The 16,689-nt window shown below is 43.8% G+C and overlaps 1 protein-coding gene across 2 annotated transcripts; it reads left to right on the top strand.

The window, feature by feature from the left end:
* The first annotated feature begins 428 nt into the window (after positions 1-428).
* Positions 429-16,445, top strand: Arl9 (ARF like GTPase 9). Of its 2 annotated transcripts, none has more exons than XM_087908940.1 (4): positions 429-1,342; positions 7,343-7,505; positions 10,061-10,236; positions 16,137-16,445. In XM_087908940.1, exons 1-4 carry the CDS (start codon positions 500-502, stop codon positions 16,311-16,313), a joined length of 1,359 nt encoding a protein of 452 aa, XP_087765066.1. In that variant the 5' UTR covers positions 429-499; the 3' UTR covers positions 16,314-16,445. The 2 variants fall into 2 exon arrangements, with proteins under 2 accessions (XP_087765066.1, XP_085547856.1); XM_085691730.2 differs by lacking the exon at positions 429-1,342 and adding an exon at positions 2,629-2,855.
* Positions 16,446-16,689: the final 244 nt, after the last annotated feature.

Genomic DNA, 16,689 nt, shown 5'->3' with positions numbered 1-16,689 from the left:
GTCTTCTAGGGACTCTGGTGCCTTAGGCGTTCCTTAGTTAGCACGGACTGGCAGAGCAAATTGGAGGTTGACGCTGGGTTGCTGAAACTCAGCATTTATCCAGCACTGTCAAATCCTGTCTTTGTGCGCTCTGGAGCAAGGGGTACCCTTATAAGACTTCCAGCAAAAGCAGTCAACCTTGCCTGTTTCTCCCGTTCTCTGTTGAGGATCACCAGGTTCCCTTAGACTGGGCATCCTAGCATTCACGCCTTTCCCGGTCACTCCTTCAGGCTCAAGTTCGACCAATCAGCCGCCAGCTCTATTCCAGCTAAAGCAAGATGCCAGACTGACAGCTGCGCTCACTGGCGCGGCCTGCGACCCTGTGACCGCAGGTGTGGCCTACGCCTTCAGGACCTACGTCTCCCTTGAGCCCCCACACCAGGGCAACACCTGCCAGGATCCAGGGCCGCGGCTCCTGCGCGCTGGCGCGCGGGAGAGAAGGGAAACAGCGGCGGTGGGGATGGAGAGAGGGAAGGCGAAGGAGAGGGACAAGTTTTCTTCTTCGAGTAGTAGGGAATCGGTAAAAGAGAAGGAAAAAAGAAAAGATGTGGAAGTAAAAAGCAAAGGGAAAGAGATAGGGAAGGAAGAGGAGAAGAGGAAGTCTGTAGAGGTGAAAGTCAAGGGGAAAGAGACAGGAAAGGAGGAAGAGAAAAGGAAGGATGTAGGTCAGAAAAGCGACAGCGGGAAATCGAAGGAAGAGGAGAAAAGGAAAAGTGTGGACGCAAAAATCAAGGAGAAAGGGAAGGAAGATGAGAAAAGGAAAAGTATGGAGTTGAAAATCAAGGAAAATGGGAAGGAGAAAGGGAAGGAAGAGGAGAAAAGGAAAAGTGTGGACGCGAAAATTAAAGAAGACGGGAAAGATAAAGGGAAGGAGGAGGAGAAAAGGAAGAGTGTGGACGCGAAAATCAAAGAGAAAGGGAAGGAAGATGAGAAAAGGAAAAGTGTGGACGCGAAAATCAAAGAGAAAGGGAAGGAAGATGAGAAAAGGAAGAGTATGGAGTTGAAAATCAAGGAGAAAGGGAAAGAAGAGGAGAAAAGAAAGAGTGTGGACTTGAAAATCAAAGAAAACGGGAAAGACAAGGGGAAGGAAGAGGAAAAAAGGAAGAGTGTGGACATAAAACTCCAGAGGAACGGGAAAGAGAAAGAAAAAGAAGAGAAAAAGAAAAATGTGGACGTGAAAAACAAGGAGAATGGGAAAGGAAAGGAAGTCAAGGAGGAGCAAGGGACGGAGAATGAGGAGGAACAGGTCAAAGAGAGCAGCAACACCTCAATTAAAATCCTGTACCCGCCGCCGCCGCCGCCGGTAAGAGACCTGGGATCCGCCTCACCTCCGAGGCCGTTGTGGGCATCCAGACCCGCCGGCTCTGTTACGTCGCCCCCGAAGTACGCAGAGAACTGGGTCTTGTCCGAGGGCGTCTGTCTATGGATGGCGGGTGTGTGTGTGTGGGGGGGCGCCAAGGTTCGAACTTATCCCCCGTCCCCAACTTCACCCCTTCCGGCATCCCCAGATCCTACCAGTTATTGTCTAGAGTGGAAAGACCAGGGATCTTAATTGGTCCTAGTTGAACGCAGGGACCGGATCCTGGCTCTGTCCCAGCGCTTCATACCAGGTGCAGACCACATAGACAATGCTGAAAGCAGCACCGAATCCTCTTCCTAGCACGTGAAGTGAATATAGTCTTTGTTGGAACAGAAAGGGTTCCTGGACACGATGGGTACCTGGTGTGTTTGGGAGCTCCAGGTTCTTTTCCGCGGGCGTTGTAGTTCCGGTTTGCATGGCTTTCAGAACTTGTGCGGTAGAGGGGAGGGACGCAGATTGGTCTCAGAACCCCAGGCATTGTTTTGGTCAGAAATGACTCTGTCGCTTGGTGTTCCCAGTTTCTTGACTGGCTCCTTGGCTCAGAGCCGCTTTCTACTTCTGAACAGTGGGAATTGTTAACAGAGACTTGATCCCTGGAAAAAGCACAGACTCCACAGAACCATAGGTGATGGAAGAAATAACTATTGACAAGAACAGTGATGTTCAGAATTAGATTTGAGTATTTACCTAGCAGAGTGGTTTTCCCAGGGCAAGGCTTCTCCCTTGCACTCTGGATACAAAGGCCCCTGCGATTTCCCCTAATTCGAGGTACTGCGTAATTTCTGGTAGTTGTGGACTAGGGCTAGATAAACATAGAATCCAGGACTTCAGCAGTAAACTACCATTGAGCTACACCACCTCAGCCCAAAACTTATAGTGTAGACTAAAGTATAAGCAGAACGGAAACCAAGAGTGAGTGTGGAATTTCTAGGGAAGATAGGCCGGGGGCGTGGTTAGGAGCAGGGGACAGATTTTAGCACAATATTTTCCTAAGACTTCGGATACAAGACTGTCAAAATACGACCAACTGGTATAAACTATGCCCTCATTTCAGCAGCGGGGGTAGTCTCCTTAGAATTGGTAGAGTAGGTTAGGGTAGCTTGGGTTGGAATCACAGTGGTAATTGTAGGGGACATAATCCACACCCCGCAGCCATTTCTTGGTGCCTCTGTTCCTTTAAAGAGTGCAGTTTGTACAACTTCCGCTGTCCCATTCCTTACCTTAGCGTATTCTCAGAACGGCACTGTAACACTTAGAACGGGAACGGAAGTAAGGACTTAGAATTTCATACCTAATGAGGTATGAAATAGTCGTGAGAATCCCAATTCCTTAGGGCTAGGAAGTTGGCTCCGTGGGTGCAGTGTGGCTGGAGAACTTGAATTTGGATCCCCAGCATTCATGGAAAACCTAAGTACCAACCTCTGGCCTAGCCACGCATACACAAACAGAGATTCAGGTGAGTGTGCCAGAATACACCAACCAAAAGATAATTTTTTATTTTTTTGTTTTTATTTTTTGCTCCAAGAATAAAAAACTCAGAGGCCTTTATAAATCATGCTTTTTACATTTAGTCCCTGTTAGGCCATAACTTAAAACTTCTTTCTTTCACACAGATTCTTATATTTTTTTATTTTTTTTAAGCAGATGAGCGTGTTTCACTTCCAGCACTAGGGATATCAGGGCCGTTCTGGGCTATCAAATCAGACTCAAAGAGCTGCACTAGAGATTCTTGGTTTTTCAAGACAGGGTCTCTCTACATAGCCCTGGCTGTCCTGGAACTCACTCTGTAGACCAGGCTGGCCTGGAGCTCACAGAGATCCGCCTGCCTCTGCCTCCCGAGTGGGATTAAAGGCATGCGCCACCATGGTAATACTATTTAAGATCACCTTTTGAGTTAGGTGTGGTAGTTCGCATCTTTAACCCGCAGAGGCAGGGAGATCTGTGAGTTCAAGGCCAGCCTGATCTACGTGGTGAGTTCCAGGCCAAGCAGGGCTACATAGTAAGAGCGTGGCTCAAATCAAATAACAAGATGGTTTTCTGGTTGGGGTTGAAAAACTCACCTAACATGTTCAAGTTCCTGAGTTTGATCCTCAGTGCTGGCTGTGATAAATTAATCAATTATACTTTTTAGTTTTCAGATAGAATAAGTAGAATTGCATAATTACTTTATTATTGTTATTACTTTAGAAGAAGTAGTATTAACAATAACTGCTAGTGTTTTGTTATTTGGGTTTTGTTTTGTTTTTAGATAATCATTGCTTGCATTATAGAAATCACATCTCTGAACACCTTGAACTATTTCTGTATTCACATTGACCTTCCTTTCTGTTCATTTGTTTATTGTTTGTTTTTCAAGACAAGGTCTCGCTATGTAGCTCTGGCTGCCCTGGAGCTCAATATGTAGAGCAGGCTGGCCTCAAACTCACAGAGTGCTGGGGTTAAAACCGTGAGCTCCTTTCTGATCGTTTGTGATGAAAATCTCTAAAGCTAGAATGATAGGAGAAAGCTGTTTTTGAAGTTTGCTTCCAAATCTCCAAGTTTAATGTTGGACTTTATAAAAAACAAATACTCCTTTTTTATTGAGACAGGTTTGACAATTCCTATAGCCTTAGCCTTTCTGCTTAATCATGATACTTGTATCAAAAACATAAGTGAGAGCAGGGTGGTGGTGGTTCACGCCTTTAATCCCAGCACTCAGGAGGCAGAGGTAGGTGGAGCTCTATGAGTTTGAGGCTAGCCTGGTCTACAGAGTGTGTTCTAAGACAGCCATAGTTGTTGCAGAGAGAAATCCTGTCTCAAAAACAAACAAACAAAACACAAGAGAGGACCTTTGTCCTAATATTTTGGCGCTAAATTATTCAACTGCTAAGACAAGACAAATAAGAGTCCTTAAAGGCTTCCATGCTGGGTGCCACACTTGTGCCATCAACAGCTCACTCCAGTGCAGTTACCAGTAGATGATAATTCCAGGTGCAAAACGGGGTCTGTAATATGAGGGCCGGGCTTGTTGGGGTATCTGTTTCCTCCCGGTACCCCACAGCCAGCAAGTCCCAGAGAAAATCAATCACACAGAAATCTCTATAAGTTATAAAGCTGATTGGCCAATTAGGTCAGGCTACTTATTAGTTCTTATGACTTATCTTAACCCATTATTCTGACCTATGTTAGCCATATGGCTTGGTACCTTTTTCAGCTGTCAGCTCACATGTTGCTTCTTCAGTGATCTGGGCAGGAATGGCAGAGGGAGCTTCCTCCTCCCTAGCCTTCTATTCTCATTGCCCCGTCTCTACTTCCTGTCTGGTTAACCTGCCTCTACTTCCTGCCTGGCCAATCAGTGTTTTATTAAAATACATGATTGACAGAATACAGACAATTCTCCTGCACCATTTCCCTCTTTTAAAAAAAAAAAAAAAACAAAGGAAAATACCCATAGTCCATTTGTTGGGAATGTGGGCATAGTATTTCAGGCTACTTCCTGCTGGTTGGGGGTGCTGATGATCTTATGGGGACCTAAAGAAAATTTAGAGTTATAATCAAGTCCTGACTGGAGTATCCTGTGAGTCTCGATCACCTCAGGCAGCAATCTGTTCTGGATGTAGAATTCAGACATCCAGGCCATCTATTCCTACTAGAGATTTCTCGGGTGGTCTTCCTTGATCAAATCTGATTTTTCTTAGCTCAGAATGAATCCACAGCCTCTCATTTTCTGTGGAAACAAAAGCAAAATCTCTTCTCCAAAGTAGCATACCTTTTGACTTCAATTTTGAAGCCAAGGTATTTTCAAAATATCTATCTTGGATTAATCCAACAGCATTTATAAGCAAATATCTTTTAGCAGCTGTTGCTCCTTCTTCAGCATTCAAACAATTCAAAGAGAGCATAATAACACAAAGTATTAAGATTCTCTGTGCATTTTCCATCTTCATGCAGCTTTATTTTAACCTCTATTTCTTTTATTTTTTTCTTTTAACTTTTGGCTTTTTGAGACAGGTTCTTTGTATATATCTTTGTCCTGGAATAACTCTGTAGACCAGGCTGTCCTTGAACTCACAGAGATCCCTCTGTCTCTGCCTCCCCAGTGCTGGGCTCAAAGGTGTTTGCTACAACTCCTTGAACTCACAGAGACCTGTCTTCTGTGCCTCCCAGGAATTGGGATTAAAGGTGTGTGCTACCACACCTTGAAGTCACAGAAGTCAATCTACCTCTGTCCCTTGAAGTCACAGAGGTCAACCCATCTCTGCTTCCGGGGCATAGGTATTAAAAGTGTGTACTACCACACCCAACTACTCTCTTTCTTTCTTTTTACTTTAAGAACTTTAACTTTTATCCTGCATATATTTTTAACACACTGTAAACCATTAAGAGGTTTTCTTTGTCTTTGAATCTCTCTTTACTGTATGTCTCTCTTTTTCTGACCACATGAGTCTTTAAGAAGAGGATGAAAGCCATGGCTTTGACGGCTAGATCCAGCCCATTCCTTAGCTTTCCAGCCTCATGGCAGAGGTACCGCCAGAGCCATTTTTATCGTCACAACTCTACAGTGTTTCAAGGTCCCTGCCAGAAAGCAAGCTGTAGCATTCTACTCACAGACCACACTCAGTCAGACTGCCTGCCTGCAAGAGTCAGAGTTTGTCCTGGCAGGACAGCCCAGAAAGCCGGCATTTTAAAACAGCGCAGCTTTTTTTCCTGCTACAGTTGAAAGCCAAAAAGCATGCATTCAGCTTTTCACCAACACCGTTTAAGTGTTTCGTGGCAGGACCTCTTAAAAGAGCTGCAGGGTTTTGCAGCTAAAGCTGAGTCAGGAAGCTTCTCTTAGATGAGAGCCTTGCTTGCCTCTAGCAAGCAGAGCAGACCTGAGAAATTGCTGCTACCAAGAAAACATGCTTTACTCTATTCTTTTCCAAGCTTTCTCAAGCTTTCTGTGGATTCAGTTATCCATGTGGGTGCCATCTGTAACATGAAGGCCAGCTTGTTGGGGTTTCCGTCCTGCCCAGTACCCCACAACCGGCAAGTCCCAAAGAAAATCACAGAGTCTACATTAGGTTATAAACTGATTGGCCCACTAGCTCAGTCTTCTTATTAACTAATTCTTACATCTTACAGTAACCCATAATTCTTGTCTGTGTTAGCCATGTGGTTTGGTACCTTTTTCAGCTGTCAGTTCACATGTTGCTTCTTCGGTGGTCTGGGCAGGAATGACAGAGGGAGCTTCCTCCTCCCTAGCCTTCTATTCTCATTGTCCCGCCTCTACTTCCTGTCTGGTTGACCCACCTCTACTTCCTGCCTGGCCAATCAGTGTTTTATTAAAATACATGATTGACAGAATACAGACAATTCTCCTACACCAGGGGTCCTGAGAAGGCTCGGCAGGTAGAGATGTTTGCTTTAGGGCCAACAACCTGAATTTGATCCCCAGGACTCACATGGTAGAAGGAGAAAACCAACTCCTGAGAATTGTTCCTTGACCTCCATATGCATGCTGAGGTGCCCCTGTGCATGAATACACACACACACACACACACACACACACACACACACATACACACACACACACACACACACACACACAATATGGAAAAAAAATCTGGAAATTGGTCCTGGTATCCGTAGATCTATGACACTGCATGGCACGTAAATTCTAAGATGTGTGTTCATGTGCATGTGCTGTGTGAGTGTGTGTGTGTGTGTGTGTGTGTGTGTATGTATGTGTACATGCGTGCATGTGTGTGTGTTTCCATATATTTGTTGTTTGATAAGCTGACAGGGAATTGGACAATAGAAAAAGGACCTGGGATGACATCACAGAAGTAAGGGTAGTTCTGGTTTAGACTGTTTAGCAATTCCATGGTTACAGTTAAGTCCTAACAGGTCAGGCACACTGTCAGAAGCCAGCCACACACAGCCCCGATAGCATGAGTTTACTGATCGATTTTTTTATTTCAGGAGAAAAGCAAGCAGATCCTAGTACTAGGCCTGGATGGAGCAGGAAAGACCAGCGTCCTCCACTCACTGGCTTCCAACAGAGTCCAGCACAGCCTGGCACCTACCCAAGGTTTCAACGAAGTTTGCATCAACACTGAGGACAGGCAGATGGAGTTCCTGGAGAGTACGTTCCCCTTCTCATTAGCATCCATCTTAAGCCAGAAGCAGTGTTATCTACTGACATTGTGATCTTGAGAGAAGTGGCGCGGGATGGAATTCTTTTACACTTTAGGAAGACGCATGGTTTAATACTTAGGTGCTCGGGGTGGGGGCTGGGGAATCCACTTTCTGCTGTTTCCATTTTCTCCCGTTTCTGTAGTGCTGGCAACAAAGGAGGCTTAGAGGGAGGCTAAATTTAGCATACCCTCCCGTGATCTGTAATCATCCTTCGCCGTCCCTCACTGCTGCAGAAACACCGCCACCTAAGCAACTATAATGGGTGTCCTTCTCAACAACAAAACCGGACGCAGTCCCAAACCCCTTCTAGTAAGCTGACGGTCCCAGTCTCTACCATAGGGCAGTACTGCAGTTCCTAATAACGCAGTTCCCAAAGTCAGGGCAGGCCTCCAGTCTTCCCTCTACACACTCCCACACAAGACTTTTATCCTCATGACCCTAAATATCTCAGAGGCACCCAGAATTATCTAAGCAGTTCAAGCATGTCCAGATGTCTTTTGCCACCTCCACTTGAACTCCCACTTGGCCTTTGAGACTTACTGTGGTCACAAAACAAAACAAGCAAAGCAAGCATGATTTATCCCCTGTCTGTTCCTTTTCCCGTTGTCCATGACCAGGGCATGGAGGCTGCTCTTCTACTAGGTGCTCAAGGGGGACCCCGGGCACCACCCCGACAGTCTTTCTCTACGGCATCATTCAGCAAGTCAAGCACTGAGGTTTTCCGTCTCCAAAGCATGCATCAGATGTCTAAGTTTTGTCCTTTTCAGCTCCCACATGAGAAGAACCTGCCCTTCTCTTCTCTTCCCAGGCACCAGTTGTGAAATCTTTGCTTTGGTCCGGTCTCAAAGACCACTGTTTTAACACACTATTCAAGCAAAGCATTTGCTAGTTTAAAAAGCCTTAACGATTGGTTTATCCAGTTCTAGATAATTCTTAGCTCAAAGATAAAGTGTTATGGGAAAGTGAAAAAGATGGAGGACTGAGGCATTGTTAAAAACCCCAGTGAAGCCAGACATGGTGCTACAGACCTGTAATCTGAGCGCTTGGGAGGCTGAGGCAGGAGAATCATGAGCTAGAGGCTAGCCTGGACTACATAGTAAGACCTTGCTTCAAAAGCTTCAGAAACAATGACAAAAAAAAATCTACTGGTCAAAAGGAGCAGGCCAAGAAAGTGTTGAAAAAAGAGAAACAATAAAAACAAAGGGGAGGGTGAGAAAACCACTAAGAGACCAGTGGAATGGGGAAGGAAGACCCAACAGCCAAGTCAGAAAAGCCCAAAAGTAGTGTGTCCAAAACATAAACTAAATAGACAGACCTCTGGTAAAACTTATCAAAGCACAAATAAACAATACGGCTGAAAAACCAGCTCGTCACCGATTCCACTGACAGGAATGTAGCATTCCCATGAATGCTTAAATGGTTTTGCTGGGTAGAGAGATGGTTCAGATAGCAAGTGCTTCTCTTGCTGAGAACCTGAGTTCAGTTCCCAGCACCCATGTCAGGCAGCTCACAATTGCTTATACCTCCAGCTTCAGGGGACTCAGTGCCCTCTGCTGGTCTATGCACAATCACATAAACACATGGCATACATTCACAAGGATACTCACACACATTCATAAAAATAAGCATTCAAAATTATTTTAGAAGCCAGGCATAGTGGGCCATGCATTAACCCAGCACTTGGGAGGCAGAGGCAGAAGCAGGTGGAGCTTGTGACTTTGAGGCCAGTTGGTCTATATAGTGAGTTCCAGGATAGCTAGATCTACATAGTGAGATCCTCTATCCATCCATCTGTCTACCTATCTATCTATCTACCTACCTATCTACATACTTATATGTCTGTCTATCATCTATCTACCTATCTACCTACTTTATCTGTCCATCCATCCATCCACCTACCTACCATCCATCCATCTATCTATCTATCTATCTATCTATCTATCTATCTATCTATCTATCTATCTACACACACATATTACTAGAGTGACACACAATTCAGTCTACCATCTTCCATTTTCTTAGTACCTTATGCCTGTTTTTATCAGTTATCCTGGATGAGCAAGCCGTAGCTGGCAGTTCTGTGTCTATATAGCAAAGGGAGACATCACTGGAGTATTTAGGATCCCAATACTGATACTTTGTTTTTAATTTTATCTTTGTGTAAGACACCGTCTTGCTGTGTTGGTTGGCAGGCCTCCAGCTCACAACAGACCTCCTCCCTCACTATCCTGAGTGCTGGAATTATAGGCATGAGCTGACTGGCCTGGCTTTTCACGCTGATTCTTTGCGATGAGTGATCCACCTCAGAGAAACAGTTATTCCCATTGACCAATGATTTCCTCAGTAACATTCTTCTGGCCACTCAGAGTTGCCTACAGTCTAACTCAGTGACATTCATCAGAGCACCTGGTCAGTGTGTCCTAGAGTCCCCCTTGGGGGCCATCCCTGTGATTTTTAATTCACTCATTCATTTGTGACTCCTTCCTCTCCCATTCTCTGCAGTTGGTGGCAGTGAGCCATTCCGCGCCTATTGGGATATGTACCTGCCTAAGGTATGGCTGCTGATCTTTGTGGTAGACTCAGCTGATCGCAAGCGATTGCCTGAAGCCAAGAAATACCTTCATCAGCTGATTGAGTCAAACCCAGAACTCCCTCTGGTTGTGTTTGCCAACAAACAGGTAAAAAGCTGTGCAAATCGGGTGGTAGAGCACCTTGCCTCGCCTTCAGGCAAGTCCACACCAAAACTAGGTTAATGGAACCTACACTCAATAGTTTCATTATTAGCACAGGCATGTCTTACTTTAATAGGTAGATAATCAACAATATACTGTGTATTCAATCTATTAGGTCTCCTGGCTTATACACTCTTTCGATGTAAATACAATTGTCTTGTGTCCTTTAAGTACTTGAATTACCTAGTCTGTTGCCTCATGGAACTGAACCATGTCTATTGAACTTATTTCAATAAACCAATATTGATTGTTGATTGAATTTGACACAATTTTGAGTGGCTTCTATGTATACAAAAAGTTTTATTTTAGATCAGTTACACTTGACTGATTTTTTTTGGTGCTTGTATCAAAAGCAATAAACGTCCAAGGAGAAAGCTTGAAGCTTTTGCACTGACTTTGGAAGTGCAAACAACTATGAAAAAAAGAAACACAACAGAATTCCTGTATGATGCAGCAATTCTACATTATATATATATATATATATATATATATATATATATATATACCCCAGATAAATGAAACCAGGGAGCCAATCTGCTTTTGTACACTTATGTTCATGACAGCATTATTATTACAACAGCCGCAGGTTAGAGTTAGAAGGGTCTGTCCGCTGATGAGCGCATAAGTAAACGTGGTGTGTTCTTACTTTAGCCTGCAGAGGGAAGGAAGTTCTACCACATGCAACCACACGGATGGACCTGTGGATACTATCCTAAATGAATGAGCTAGCCACAGAGGGACAGATGCTGTGTGGTTCTGCATATAGAGCGTCTTCCCAGAGTCAACTCTGCAGTGGACCAAATGGAACTGTGGTTGTCAAGGGTTATAGGAGGGAGGAAAGTGGGGTTAGCTTAGAACAGCTAGAGCTTCCATCTAGCAACATGAAGAGTTGATAGTGATGGTTTAAACCACTGTGAATGCATTTAATTCTACTGAATTGCACACTAAAATGGTAAATTTTGTTATGCGTTATGTGCACTACTATGGCGATGATGACAATGATGATGACCACACACACACACACACACACACACACACACACACACACAACGTTTAGGTTTCCAAACACTGTAACAGTAATTCTCTTAATTTCTAGGTTTGCCAACCAAGAGCTCAATGCCTGCCTTCCCTTATGTCTTCTATGGGTGGGATGTTCATGGAAGCAAATAGGAACCTAGACTGACATCAAGAACAGAGACTGGTCCAGCACATTTTGACACTGTATTGGCATTTCAAAAGGAAAGGTTGATGATTTGTTTTTTGTTTTTAAGTGAAGTATCTTAAAACTACAAAGGCTCAGGGCCTGAGAGATGTAGTTCAATGATAGTGAATCTGCTGAGCATAGGAGAGGTCCTGGGTTTAGTCCTAGCAGCGGGCGAGGGAACTGCAAAGACTTACAAGTTCCTGTACTCACATTTGAACTGTGTAGTGTGCTGGTGGACTCTAATCTGGCCTTTCTCTTGTTGCCGGTCATTTTCATTTTTCCCAGTTGTTTACTGTTACAATGTTGCAGTGAGCTTTCAAATGTGTGCACCCTTGAATACATGGATGTGTGTTTCTCAAGTGTTCGGAAGTGCTAGGTTTTTGGATTTGCAAATAGCTTTACTGGATATTCCTAAATCGCTTTCCAAAGTCGCACTAGTTTACTCTTCCATCGGGAGATGACAGTTATTTGAAGCTCCACCCCCTCATTGGGACTAGCCGTTGTCACGTTGTCACAACCGTTTGTTTTGCCAATGTGTTGTTCTTATGATCCTTATTTATTTGAAGTGTTTATTGCTGGCTGAGCCCTACATCTGTGGGTGTCCTGTTTGCTCATGTTTTCTCACCTCTGATTCTTCCTCTGGGAGAGGTGCTGGGAATGAGAGCTGAGGTCTTGTCTACTAAGCATACCATTTACCACAAAGATGGGCTGGAAGCCTCTACCTTTCCTGTGTGATCTGTAAGGGTACTTAATATCTTTTGCAAAATTCCCTTGTTGGTTATATGCATCATTAACATCTTCTCCAGTATCTCAGTGATTATCATTTTGCTTTGCTTATGGTTCCAATTTTTATATTAGAGACTCCCATTTCCCTTTTAAGACATAGTTCTGCATAGGTCTCTCTATATGGTTCTGACTGTCTTGGAACTTGCTCTGAAGACCAGGCTGGCCTTGAACTCACAGAGGTCTGCTTGTCTCTGTTTCCTGAGTACTGGGATTAAAGGCATGTGCCACCACAGCCTGGCGAGATTTTCCTTTTTAATTATCAAATTTATCCATTCTTTCCTTTTGTGGTTTGTGTGTCTTGTCTCCATCAAATTGAATAAACAAAGCTATTTATTGTCAAATTGAAAGTGTTTTGTTGTTTGTTTGAGACAAGGTATGTCACCATGTAATCTTGGCTGGCCTGGAACTCTCTATATAGACTGGGCTGGTCTTGAACTCAGAAATTTACCTGCTTCTGCCTCTTGAGTGTTCAGTATACCACTATACCCAGCTAAATTGAAGACTTTTTGTTTTACCTTAATGATAAAAGACTTAGCTATTCTTTTTTTAATTAAATTTATTTATTTATTTATTTTACATCCCAACTAAAGTTTCCCCTCCCTGTTCTCCTCCCACCTCCCACCCCCCACCAACTCCACCCCAATCCACTCCTTCTCCATTTCCATTCAGAAAGGGGCAGGCCTCCCATGAGTGTCAACAAAGAACAGCATATCAAGTTGAGGCAGGACCAGGCTCCTCCTCTTATAATAAGGCGGGGCAAGGCAACCCAGTATGAAGAATAGGTTCCTGGTAAATGTTAGGGACAGACTCTGTTTCCACCACCAGTCGGCCCACGAGCAGATCAAGCTACACAATTGTCACACTGTAGAGGGCCTAGGTTGGTACCATGCAGGCGCCCTAGCCATTGGTTCAGAGCCTGTGAGTTCCTATGACGCTAGGTTAATTGTCTCTGTAGGTTCTCCCATGATCTTTACAAACCACCTAGCCTCCCACCCCAAGGCCCATCCCTTCCTTCTCCTACTCCCCCCCGCTCCTCTATCCCCGCCCCAGCTTGTACAATCCCCTCTCCCTCTCTTTGATAAGATGAGCTTGGCTCAGTGCTTGGCTGTGGATCTCTGCATCTATGTCCATCGGTCACTGGATGAAGAAGGCTCTCTGATGATAATTGAGATTGTTACCCATCCGATTACAGGAGATGACCAGTTCATGCTACCCATTCACCATAGCTAGGAGTCTTAGCTGGGGTCATCCCTGGGAGTTTCCCTTGCACCAGGCGTCTACCTGACCCCCAAACGCCCCACATTAAGATGTCTCTTTCATTAATTTCCCCCTCCGCTAACGCCCCCCAACTCAGTCTCTTAAGTTCCCATCCCCACGGGCCCACAGTCCACCCAGGAGATTTCTTTCTATTTCTCCTTCCCAGGGAGATCTATGTGTCCCCCCTCTTGGGCCCTCCTTGTTATCTAACATCTCTGGGACTGTAGACTGTAGCATAGTTATCCTTTACTTTATAGCTAATATCCACTTATGAGTGGATACCATCTTTGTCTTTCTGTGTCTTGGTTACCTCACCCAAGAGGATTTTTTTTCTAGTTCTATTCATTTGCCTTCGGATTTGCTGATGCCTTTGTAACAGTTGAGTAATAATCCATTGTGCAAATGTATCACATTTTCTTTATCCATTCTTCAGTTGAGGGGCATCTAGGTTGTTTCCAGATTCTAGCCCTGATGAATAATGGTGAACATAGTTGAGCAAGTGTCCTTGTGGAATGATTGAGCATCCTTGGGTATATAAGTCTTAGCTATTCTAACTTAATGCATATTTGCTTATATTCTTTTGTCAAAATATTTAGTCTTTTAGACGAATCACTAGGTCAACATGTTACATCAGGGTTTTCAAAAGGTTCTCTTAGCTGGGCATGGAAGCTCATACCTGTAATCTCAGCAGTGGGGAGCAGAGACAGAAGGATTGCAAGTTCAAGGCCAGCCTGGGCTAGATAGGGAGGCCTTGCATAGGAAAAATGTTATCTTATTTTCTTTATTCTTTGGTTATAATCTCAATTCCTACCCATACTCCCTCTTCCCTACATCTTCCTTTATACTTTCTTCAGTAGATGTATTAACCTGAGACATCATCTTTATACTATTGTATCCATTACTCTGTTACAGACGTCTATAAGGGCTCTATGAATAACAATATGTGATTACCGACACCCAGTCACCATACATAGCCCACCAGGGGGAACCTCATAGACTTCCAGGGCTGTGGAGCTAAGACAACATACATGGACCTCCATACATCCCACCAGTTTGTATAGCTTTTTGATCTGAATAAATAATAATAGCAACAAAGAACTCACAGGTGATAAGTATGAAAATCAGCAAAACATGATATGGGCAAAAAGTAATTGATAGCTAGGCAGTGGTGGCACACACCTTTAATCCCAGCACTCAGAAGGCAGAGGCAGGCGGCTCTCTATGAGTTTGAGGCCAGCCTGGTCTACAGAGTGAGTTCCAGACAGGCTCCAAAGCTACAGAGAAATCCTGTCTCGAAAAAAGTAAAAAAAAAAAAAAAAATTTAAAAAAAGTAATTGATGAGTAGGATATGATGCACCTCTAACCCCAACAGGTGCATGACTCAAAAGTTCAAACCCAGCTTAGGTCTCATGGTATGTCTCTTTAAGAAAGCCAACCAACTCCTCCCACTAAGGCTCAGGGAACAAAACAGATTGGGGGTGGGAATGACTGCAGGAGCCAGAGACCAGCCAGGACCAAACAAAACAGGGTCTTCCAGTTGCACGCATGTACTCACTCATGGCAACCAGCATTTCAACATGGAGTGAGTAAGGGTTCATGAGCCCCTCCCCCCCAGCTGAGGAGCTATGGACAATTGATGGCTTCTGGGCTAGGGAGAGTCAGTGTTCTCTAAAGATATGGCCTCTATAGGTTGACCACCCTCCAGTGAATGATCTCATTCATACCCACAACTATACAGGCAACGCAAATTGGATTTAGTGAGTTATAAAAAGAAAAGGAAACATATAATTGAGAGAGGGCATAGGGCTGAGGTTGGAGATAAAGGAATTTGGAGAAAAGTAAGGAGGGGATATAATCAAAGTAAATGGTGTGCCTGTATGAAATTCTCAAAGAAAAAAAATAGTACATTAAAAGCAATCAAATGCATGGTGGTGGATGGCTTTAATCCCAGCCTTTGGGAGGAAGAGGCAGATGGATCTCTGGGAGCTCAAGGCCAGCCAGTTCTACAAAGCGAGTTCCAGGACAGCTAGGACTGTTACACAGAGGAACTCTGTCTCGAAAAACAAAACAAAACTAATCAAACAACCAGATAAAATGATGAATGATATAAATTCTTAATAGTTCACCATATTAAATTATCTTAAATAATTTAAATAATTAAAATAAACAGATTGATGGTATCTCTTAGAAAATTCAGTCCTGCCAGGTGTTGGTGGCATACACCTTTATCTCAGCACTCAGGAGGCAGAGACATGCGATCTTTGAGTATGAGGCCAGCCTGGTCTACAGAGTGAATTTCAGGATAGTGCAGGTTACACAGAGAAACCCTGTCTCAGAAAACAAAAACAAAAAAGAAAGAAGGAAAGGAAAAGAAAAATTAAGGTCAGGGGGGCAGAAAGCACTTTTTTGATAAGTCAGAAATGCTGGAATAATTCTGATAAAAATGATTCTATTCATACCAACACTGGGGTCATAATAACAAAGTCTCAGTATTTTCTGTATTAAGTGGTAGAGTCATTTAGAATTAAGGGAAAGTATTTCTGTCCGACAAGAATGCAGACTAACAATGTGTCTTCCTCTCTCTCCATTGTGGGTGAAGGATCTTGAAGATGCCTACCACATTACAGACATCCATGACGCTTTGGCACTGTCGGAAGTGGGGAATGACAGGAAGCTGTTCTTGTTTGGAACTCAGGTGACTGAGAATGGCTCAGAGATCCCCTCCACCATGCAAGATGCCAGAGACCTGATTGCACATCTGGCCGCAAATATGTAGAAGTTGACTAGGACCTGGCCCACTATACAATTCACCATCAAACCATCATCAAAGAGGGCTGAATGGCAGGCTTAAGCCGAAGGTTTCCACTTCCAATAAAAAATAGGCCATTTCCTATTCTCTCAATGCAAAGTGTATATACGAAGAGAATGCTCATTTATTAAGATTACATTTTATTTTTTTAGATTTTTAACTTTAAAATTTGTTAATTATTTTGTTTGATGATAATTTGGATTTTTGCTTGTTTTGGGTGCTGAGAGTTGAACCCTGGGCCTCACATATGTTAAACACACCATCTACCGTGGTGCTATGCCCACACACCTGGATGAGGGTTTTAACTCAAAAGTAAAGTTTGTATTAGCAAGCTTTCATTCCA

The sequence above is a fragment of the Myodes glareolus genome, chromosome 8 (genome assembly GCF_982192425.1).
Source record: "Myodes glareolus chromosome 8, mMyoGla1.1, whole genome shotgun sequence".
Lineage (NCBI taxonomy): Eukaryota > Metazoa > Chordata > Mammalia > Rodentia > Cricetidae > Myodes > Myodes glareolus.
Note: the sequence above shows the minus strand (reverse complement) of the source record. Positions and strands in the feature narration are given on the sequence as shown.

Coding starts and splice junctions, on each gene's coding strand:
- Arl9 (XM_087908940.1), top strand. CDS start 500: ATGGAGAGAGGGAAGGCGAAGGAGAGGGACAAGTTTTCTTCTTCGAGT. Junction 7,506..10,060: donor GCAGATGGAGTTCCTGGAGA/GTACGTTCCCCT, acceptor CATTCTCTGCAG/TTGGTGGCAGTGAGCCATTC. Junction 10,237..16,136: donor TTGTGTTTGCCAACAAACAG/GTAAAAAGCTGT, acceptor TTGTGGGTGAAG/GATCTTGAAGATGCCTACCA.